The 9,777-nt window shown below is 43.1% G+C and overlaps 1 protein-coding gene across 1 annotated transcript; it reads left to right on the forward strand.

Annotated features, from left to right (window-relative positions):
• Positions 1-139: 139 nt before the first annotated feature.
• On the forward strand, positions 140-8,793 carry DEPDC7 (DEP domain containing 7). The gene is made up of 9 exons (XM_032188306.1): positions 140-253; positions 1,860-2,247; positions 4,072-4,199; positions 5,086-5,275; positions 6,085-6,299; positions 7,673-7,815; positions 8,001-8,126; positions 8,221-8,299; positions 8,471-8,793. The coding sequence occupies exons 1-9, from the start codon at positions 181-183 to the stop codon at positions 8,683-8,685; spliced, it is 1,557 nt and encodes a 518-aa protein (XP_032044197.1). The 5' UTR covers positions 140-180; the 3' UTR covers positions 8,686-8,793.
• Positions 8,794-9,777: the final 984 nt, after the last annotated feature.

Genomic DNA, 9,777 nt, shown 5'->3' on the forward strand with positions numbered 1-9,777 from the left:
GGCGGCCGTTCAACCGCCGCCCTAGCCCCGCCCCTTATACCCCGGCGCAGCCAATGAGGGGGCCGCTGGCGCGGTGGCCCCGCCCCCCGGCGGGCTACCTCGGGCGGGCGGCGCGCGCCGGGGCAGTGCGTGAGGGGGCGGCGTGGCGAGCGGAGCTCCGCGGGACGGGCCGGGACGGGCATGGCCACCGTGAGGGAGAAGGCGGCGGCGCTGAGCCTCGGGGCTGCCTGTAGCCCTGCCGCCAGGCCCACGGGTACGGGGCGCCTCAGAGGGGGTAGGGGTGGCGGTGCGGAGGCTGCGTTGGCTGGGGGCGGCCGGTGGTGGCCGGTGGTGGGGCTGTCTGAGGGGTGCTCCTCCTGTACCTCAGCGTAGGTACCTCAGGAGGGGCTGCTGTGTGCTCTGTGGTGCTATCAGCGCCTATTTCATCCCGCTCCTTCTTACAGCTTGGGAAAATAGGTTCCAGCACGCTTCTACTTACTCTGTGCCAACGCCTTGTGTTAAAAAGTTTTATTTTCTGACGTGAATATTTTCAAAAAGCAGGTGGGTGTCTAATAGTAGCTCTGAGGATAGCTGTTAGCGTCGCCGAATGCTCTTATATCGTCGTCTCCCCAAAAAAATGCTCTCTTGCTCTCCCTTCCCAACTTGCTGCTGTTGGGGCTGCCGGGCAGATGGAGGGCAGCTGGAAACTGGCGCCCACGATGGGATACAATTCTCCAGCCAGAGCCTCTTCAGACAGAACAGAAAAGAACACCTCCTGTATCTTTGTGGAAAATGTTCGTGGTAATATGTTCCAGAACAAATTGCGTGTTGTTTTTTTCTTCTTAAACACTGCATCACACTGTTAATTCATTAGGTTTGAGGTCTGTCACAGCCCCAGATGGCTGTCTGTAGGATTGCTGCCAAGTCTTCATTCCTTATTTTGTACTTCAGCAGTTGATTTGTCTCTTCTTCCATTTGCTTTGCTTTATCTCTTTGTAAGTTACTCCTCTGATTTACTGGCAAACATTCTAATTCTAGCCCCTCTGGAGGCTGCAGCTCTTAGCAGCCAGGTGCCACCTGCGGATTTTATAAGCGTGCTCTGTCTCGAGTCCTTGCTGAGGCTGACTATAGCCTCTGGCCACACAGTTGCTAGCACGATTTTCTTAACTTGAAATTGGTAAATGAGTAATAGTTCAGTGGTTTTTACTGAGGGAGGGCTGTGTGGCTCAAGGAAGTGGCACTGAGTACACAGAGTGTGAATCCTGGTTTGAGCTGGGCCGACAGAGGGCTGCTCTGTGGGTTGAGTGTCCAGCGCACCGTGTCTCAAGGACTTCTGATCTCGTTACTGCTTAGCACGTCGCTGTCTGCCTGCTGTGTACACAGTCCTGAAGGCACAAGGGATGTCTCCTTATGCCTGCTTTCCTCTCTCCCTTCCCGGCTGTATACTTCTTGTCTCCGTTACTGAAACTGGGGAGCTGCAGGTATGTACGGTTAGTTCTCAGTCTTGTGGAGCAAGTGTGCTGAGGAGTAGGCCCTGCAAGTACATCCGCTGGGTGATGGAAGAGTACACAGCAAGGCAGTGTCACAGAGCATCAGGCTGGAGAAGTAAAAGCTGCTTGTTATTGAAGCTGCAGGCTATGGTAATGAGAGCAACCGCCAGGGTGAGTTACGTTGGTATGGTGCAGACAGACTTGCCAGGAGAGTAAGGCTCAAGAACTAATACTTTGTTGCAGGCAGGTTCAGCAAAAGCCAAATTAGAAGCCTCAGACTTCTGAAATCCTTCCATGTTTCATGAAAGCTAGTAGCCGGAGAGGGGGAAGTTCTCCTCTAATTGCAGTACGAGTTCAATCATTATCCTCTTTCTGTTCTTGTATCACTAGGCTTTAGCTTGGCACAGAAACCCTTTGGAGCAACGTATGTCTGGAGCAGCATTATCAGCGCACTTCAAACTCAAGTGGAAGTGAAAAAGCGTCGTCAGAACCTGAAGTGCTACCATGACTGTTTTATTGGTTCCGATGCGGTGGATGTTGTGTTTGCCCACCTCCTACAGAACAAGTATTTTGGGGATGTTGATATTTCCCGTGCTAAAATAGTGCGAGTGTGTCAAGCGCTAATGGACTACAAAGTATTTGAGGCTGTTTCCACTAGAGTCTTTGGCAAAGACAAGCGGTCTGTGTTTGAAGACAGTAGCAACAGTCTCTACAGATTCACAAACATCTCAAGCCAAACAGATATTGATAAAGATTACCAGCAGTGTACACCACAAAGGTGAGTACATAACGCAGCATGGAGATGACACTTCCACTAAAATTGCCTGTGTTTTCTGGGGGAGGGAAGAGAACAAGAGGAACAGTGTAGTTAGAGGACTGGGGTTGGGAAGTAGCTACCCTATGGATGTTTGTGTGTGGAAGATACTTAGGAAACAGCAATTTGAGTAAATAATTCAGCCTGCATAGTTAATTATTCTCTCTGATATCACATGGCCTTCATGGAAGGGGGGGTAGGTAGAGGATAAGTATCTGCAACACACTCATCGGTTGGGATCTGAACCAGTATAACCAACTGGCATTCAGATGCATCAAACTGGCTAATGAAATGGGCAAGTCTTTGGTCACTGTGCACTTAGCTGTGGCACAAGTTAGTAATCCATCCAGCTTTTAAGGGAAAAAAACACATCAAATTGCTTGCTGCTTTCATTATCTTAGCTTGACTAGGCTTCAGATGTTAACTTTCTAAAGTGTTTTCAGCTGTTCCTTTGTGTGCATATGGCTTGTTCCTCGGCTAGGTGGCAAGCTATGATGCTGTTAAGCTGTTGCATGCCAACATAGATCCAGAGGGAAGCGTGATTGCTAGGGCTTGTTCCTCTGCCTCTTCAGAAGTGGGCAAAGAAAACCCTGGTACTAACTAAACTGTCACAAAACAGCATATGTTACAATGTAGATAACAATTTGCTTAAAAAAAGGAAAAAAGAAAAATAACTGTACATGATTGTTGTGGTTGAGAGTAGCAAACATTAAAAACTTAAGTGCATGAACCCAACTGGTCAGAAAATTCCAGAAGTGGAGAGAAAGAATGGCTAGGCCCTCTGTCAGGGTTCCCACCCGCTGCCTCTTTAGGACTAGGTCTCCTCCTCTGCTAATGCAAACTGTCCAAAGTCTGTTTGGGAAGAACACAAGAATTCCAGAGAATTAAAAACGCTTTAACAAAGTATGATATTTAAAATGCTTAAAGATGCATGCATCATGAACAAGACATATATCAGACAAATAGTTGTGAAGGAAGATAACGCACCTGTTTGTGTAGAATGAAGGTGTTAGGTGTGTTCCATTCTGGGAAGGGTGCTGATCCACTGAATTAACTTTTCTTCGTTTAGTGAAAGGAACAAAGCCATTGATACATTTGGCTTGTCACATAAATGTCAAAAATAATTGACGTCAAAAAGGGTTTTGCAGTGTCCTAAACCAAGAAAAGCTGTAGGAATTGAAATTAAACAAATATGCTTGGAAGAATAGTGATTTTTATGGCTGGAGTTGTTTTTCTACTTGATAGCATATGAAGTCAGTTATGAGAAGAACTAGCTAACCCATTAAAAATGGGTAACAGGTTTCTGAAATCTTTTGCTAGTTGATAGCAGGAGCTAGCCTACTAGCTGTAGGGGTGGTGTTGCTAAGGGGCAACCACCTTCTAGTTTTTTCAAGAGCAGCTCTGAATTTTTGGCCTCACTTCACCATTAGAAAAAGAGTCCGAAAACTTTAGACTTGGGGAGGAACTTTGCATGTGTTACTTGTATATAAATCTCTCTCCATGACCATTTCCTCTCTTCCTCTCTGTGGTAATTGACGCAGCTTGCTGATGCCAGATGTGACAAGCTCCAAGGGAGGAACTATGTACTTGCATGCAACTACTGCACACAACTCTTCTGTAAGATACTGTGCACCCTCTTGTGCAGCTTGGCCAGAGAAATTATGTGTTGGGGGCGGTGGAGGGGAAGATCTTATCTTTAATCTCAGATGGATATTCATATCTGGATGTGCTGTATGTTCTGTTATTCATATGTATGGATGAGAATATATAAACATTTTTTTATCTCAGAGATCAGAGGACCATGTTTCACTCTACTCCTGTCAAAGCAGAAAGCTTGGAGGATCTCTGGGAAAACCTGAGTTTAAAGCCTGCAAATACCCCTCACGTAAATGTCTCAGAACACTTGCCCCGTCAAGGTAAGCTGAATAATCCCCCAATTATTTGTGTGAGAAGAAGAAAATAGCTGTAGGACTAAAAAAGCTTATGGCTGGCTGTTGGAATGGAGGTGGAGTCAAACTGACTCTTGTACTATTTTGTTTTGAACACCAAGTCACAACAAAGACCAGTTATATTTATTGCAGGCTTGCTTTTAACCTTTATTTTATCAGATAGGACTCATCTGCAGCTGAAATAAGTCAGTGTTGAACTTTATGGGGAAGAACACACAACTATGTGGATCCTAACTGGAGTTAGGAAGACTCTACGTGATGTTTAACCACCTGCAGTACATTCATGCCTGACTCAAAGCCAATTGTCTGCAGTTAGCTAAAACTCTTCCCTAGCCTTCCAACAACACACCTGCACTGTCCAGCTCACCTTCCGTACTGTGTGAAACTGTTCCTGACAACTCCTGTCTTCTCCAACTAAACTGTTATCTACTGTGCCTTTTTTCCATTTGGCTTTAAATGTTAATGCATCTGAGAACTCTCAAAGCTTGAGCCAAATCATAACTGAGGAAGCTGTGATAAGGATAGAGTGTCACTGCTACACTGTTCTTCTGTTATCTAGAACAAAGACTGCTTGCAAGTTAGGGCACAAAGAATGTAAGGCACTTCAGACTTATCCAAAGAGCAGTTCTCCTACACTTGCAGTTAACTAAACAAATGGCTAATTCTTTCCTTTAGCAGTGATAAAATGCACTTAAGTGATAAGGGACACGCTTTTTCTGCTACTGTAAATCTTTATTTTGGAAAAATTAATCTGTTAGATTACGGTTGGTGGGAGGAAGGGGAGTTGGCATTTTCCTAATCTTTCTTTCGCACTTGCTTGATCTGTGTGATTTGTGTATTCCACCCTTCCCAGTTATTAATGAAGTATGGCAAGAACAAACGATTGCTCGTCTGCTGCAGCTTGTAGACCTTCCACTCCTGGACTCTTTACTTGAGCACCAAGCAGTCAGACCTCAGCTTCCACAACCAAGGAAGGCAACCGGATACATCATCACAAGTAACTACCTGGACAGAGAAATTCTCAAGGCTTTCAGTGACTCCCAGTAAGTATTCATTACTTGCCTCTGAGAGCAGAATCATGTTCAAAGTTGCATGCAAGTGTTATGCACAATTGATCTTAATTAGAAGTGTAATAGGCTGTGGTACTGTAAAAAGGAAGTTAACAGGTAAGGAGAAATCCGCCTTTTCGACTACATTCAGTAGCAAATAGCAGTTGTTAAACTCTGAATTGGAAGTAGATGAGGCAATTTCTGCTGAACACTAGAAGAGGTTTTTGAAGGCAGTGATGGTATTTGATAATATTTGGGGAGGGCTACTGTTTACTGCACTTGAGGGGTGAAAAGTAGACTATTTTGCTATCACCGAGAAGTTTTTTTCTTTAAAAATTACAAAAAGTTACCTGTGAGGGAATAGTTTAACTACTTTACCTTTTAAAAATACCAAGAGAAAACTGAGCCTGAAACTGTACAAATGCCGTTGAAAGTACGGGCTGAAAAAACTCTTACCAATCAGATCAAGCCTCGGGTTTCTGTTTATCTAGCAATAATTTTATCCTCCCCTATAACAGTAGAGGACGTCACTAGCTTTAGGTTTAACTACTACTAGATTTACAACTGCTACGTATTTAATCAAGATGAAAAGTTAGTAACCTACCCAGCTAAACAAAGAGGCATATGGCTATAATCTGAGTGGGTTGGGAAAAGCATCCTTGTACCAAGTTGTAATGTATTGAAGTACCTACACAGTGTCTGCTGGCTAGAAACCAGTATACTCACTTTCAGTGGCAGAGTGCAGCCAACTCTGAAAAGTGCCAGTAAGTAAAACTGCAAAATTAAACTGCTTTGTCTTCTAGAACAGATGAATGGCTCTCAGCAGCAATAGATTGCCTGGAATACCTTCCAGATCATATGGTGGTAGATATTAGCAGAAACTTGCCTGATCAACCAGACAAAGCAGATGCATGGAAGCTACTGTTGTTTGAAAACATTGGTAGATATTATGGCCAGAAAAAGGAGCCGCTGTTAAGCCATGCACCTGAAATTCATCCAGGAATTGCAGAACTACTGGGTAAGTAAAATGAGTTCCTGAGCTTATGTGAGACAGGTACTGACAACATCTGTATTTACTACAGCAGCTAAGCTTGAAGCTTGACTTGTGCAGGGCTTTTAATCTCTGTTCATAAAGATGGTTTTGAAATAAAGAGGAATTTCTAGCCCTGACTGCATGCAGTTTTGCAGCTTGTGTTCCATTCTGTGTGGAATGGCTATGAAAATGAAGCATTGTAACTTAGTTTCCATGGATACCAAGTAATACCAAATATCCATGGGAAACTAATATTAGGCCGTTTATAGTTCAATATTTAGACCATAGGATACGAACTCAGAGCTGAGTGGATGCTTTATATCCAGGTCATAGCTCTCCCCCTTCATGTCCATAGAGTTGTCAGTTTCTTAAATGTTATGTTTAAACAGTGTTTTAGAGAGAAACAGTAGTTTAGTGATCTTCTGAAGGTTTACCTTAAAGGAAGCTGTAATGAGGTGGCAACCAGGATCTTCTCCCAAGCACCACGTGATAAGATGAGGGGAAATGGCCTCAAGTTGAGCCAGGGGAGGTTTGGGTTGGATGTGTGGATTTTGGACACTATTTACTGGAGGAGTTGTGTGGCACTGGAATAGGCTATGCAGGGAAGTGGTTGAGTCACCATTCCTGGAGGTCTGCAAGAAACATGTAGATACAGAACTCAGTGACATGGTTGCGTGGTGGGCTTCAGTACTAAGTTATAGACTGGACTAGATGATCTTAGAGGTCTCTTTCCAAACTGAATGATTCTATGTTTTAGTTCTCAATTAACATCTTATTCCTGCTCTCCCTTTTCTTGGTCTTCCTCTTCCTTGACTGTTCTTTTGCACGGTAGGGGGGAATATTCTGCATTTATATTCCATACTTCCTGCCTGCAAGGTAAAGGGAGAAGACTAGCACAACCCACTTTATTTAAGTAGTCATCTAAAACTTATATTCAGCATAGTAAAGCCAAATACATTAAAACTTAGCCAAGCTCTACAGAATGGTTTGCAATTAATTCATCAAGCTAGATCACTTATCTAGGGTATTTTCCATACTTCTTGGGAGATCTTTATTTCCACAGTGAGAAGTCACTTGCTTAACAAAACCTTTTTTCCTTTTTCATTATTTCAGCTGTGTTGAATGGAGTGTGAACTGTAATTGAGCTTAATTGAAAATGTACTATCTTAAATAGCAGGCTAAAAGCCTGGGTGCAGGCTGTTCTCAAGATTGTGTGCAAACAGCTATCAGCCTGTGAGAACTTCTGGTGGGAATTAATGTTTGGGGCTCTCTTTAGAGGGGTGAGGTCTTCAGTGTCACGTTTATGTGTTTTATTATAATATTTAATTATAGTAATCAATAGCTTTATTTTTCCCCAGTGAATGGGAAGATGGAACAATCCTTAGAAGCTCTTCAACTCTATTTGAAACTTCTGGACAGCCAAATCAGGGAGGAGTTCAGGAGGCTACTGTACTTCATGGCTGTTGCAGCACATAATTCTGAGCTCAAACTACAGGAGGAGGTAAATGTGCATACTGAACTGTTGTTGCTTTGTTTACTGATATCTAGATATCCCAGTTATAGGTCAGAAAACACCTGTGGCTTAAGTGTGTCTACAGAAAAAAGATTCTAAAAAAACACAGATGATGCCTTGCCCTTTTTAAATGGGGAGAGTAATTCTCCTGGTTATTTCATATTATTCTTCAGAGTGACAACAGGATGGTTGTGAAAAGAACATTCTCTAAAGCTATTATCAACAATAAATCCTTATCCAGAGGGAAAACTGATCTTCTGATCTTGTTCCTGGTGGATCACCAAAAAGATGTGTTAAAGGTAAGTCTTGTCGTTGTCTAGCTTTTATCTTGTATGTTTGTGCAGAATTGCCTATTCTAAGCTGTTATTTGACCATCTTCTCTGTTTATTCAAGATCCCAGGGACATTGCATAAAATGGTCAGCAATAAACTGTTGGCTTTGCAGACAGGCCAAGACCCTAGTAAGATAACAGGTAAGCTTAAACCAAGCTGCTTATTCTTGTCATGCACCCAGATGCAAAATAAAAGGGAAGGAGATGATGTAAAAAGGTTTACTTTAAACAATGATTAACTTGACTCTTAAAGAAGATAGCTAACACCACAGATGCTACAGACCTATCTAAATGTCTCATGTTTCCTTCTAGGCTATACCTTTTGCGAAAAGCTTGATGAAAGAGAGTATCGCTCCACGACAGAGAAGACCACAAAAGCTGAGCTGTTGTCTCTACTGAAAGCTATTGATGAAGATTCAAAGCTCTCTGACAAAGAGAGAAAGAGACTGCTCGGTCAGTTTCACAGTACTAATCCAAGTATTTTTATGCAATATTTTGGAGACAGAGTTAATAATTTGTGTGTGTGACTTTAAATATGTATTACTTTGTATACTGCAGCATTGTAAACACTGATATATTTGTAAATCTTTTATATTCATGTATCTAATAAAATTATTTTGTTGAAATAGATGAAATTTGTGTAGTTATTACCAAGACCAAGGGTACCCAGGATGCACCTATAGGCCAAAAATATCCATTTCTCTCTTTTCCTTACTGAAAGCCAATTCTATGCACTGCTTCCATACAAGTATTACAGATACAAAGATAGGGGATGCCTCTCCCTGTGCTCTGCTCTTTGAAGTGAATTTTAAGCTGAACAACTGTTCTTAACTGGCCCTGTACTTGTAGATCAATTAAGTTGCACTGATCTTTGATTTGTTGTGTGATGGATGGAGTGGAAGTAACATCTTCTGCTTGATGTTCCACAGCTGTTCTTAAAGCTTGAGAGCCACCTGTACTGTGTCTGTAGATCACAACTTACTCTGCTCTTTTAAGCCAAAATGCCACTATATTGAGGAATAGCCAGGACCCTTCCCCAGCTGAATCCTCCTCTGTACCTTAAACTTCTACTGACTCTCTGGGGATGTAAGGGTATAAAGATATTCTGGAGTTGTAGACAGTCTCACTTCAGTTGCTATAGAAGAAACTTTCTACAGCTAGTAATCATCGTCTTTGCACTACTCTACTGTCCTGTAGGTATTCCTGATGCTGCCAGCTGTAATCAGAGAAGGGTTGTAACAAATGAAGGGCTGTTAAGGGGTCTTACAATTGCATATTTTACCTATGCATACTCTCCAGTGAGTATGGGAAGTGAGTAGGTAAACTCTCTGGGTAACATACCCACTTGCAAGTAGGGAAAACATGCAGCCTCATCACAGATCTCATTTCATCACCTGTACTCGGCTCTGGTGAGGCTGCACCTCGACCTCGAGTACTGTGTTCAGTTTTGGGCCCCTCGCTACAAGAAGGACATCGAGGTGCTTGAGCGGGTGCAGAGAAGGGCGACGAAGCTGGTGAGGGGCCTGGAGAACAAGTCCTACGAGGAGCGGCTGAGGGAGCTGGGCTTGTTCAGCCTGGAGAAGAGGAGGCTCAGGGGCGACCTTATCGCTCTCTATAGG

The sequence above is a fragment of the Aythya fuligula genome, chromosome 5, assembly GCF_009819795.1.
Source record: "Aythya fuligula isolate bAytFul2 chromosome 5, bAytFul2.pri, whole genome shotgun sequence".
Lineage (NCBI taxonomy): Eukaryota > Metazoa > Chordata > Aves > Anseriformes > Anatidae > Aythya > Aythya fuligula.

Excerpts from the sequence above, each read along its gene's own strand:
- DEPDC7 (XM_032188306.1), top strand. The coding sequence starts at position 181 with ATGGCCACCGTGAGGGAGAAGGCGGCGGCGCTGAGCCTCGGGGCTGCC. Across the intron at positions 7,816-8,000 it reads AGCTCAAACTACAGGAGGAG|AGTGACAACAGGATGGTTGT; the intron begins GTAAATGTGCAT and ends ATTATTCTTCAG. Across the intron at positions 8,127-8,220 it reads ACCAAAAAGATGTGTTAAAG|ATCCCAGGGACATTGCATAA; the intron begins GTAAGTCTTGTC and ends TGTTTATTCAAG.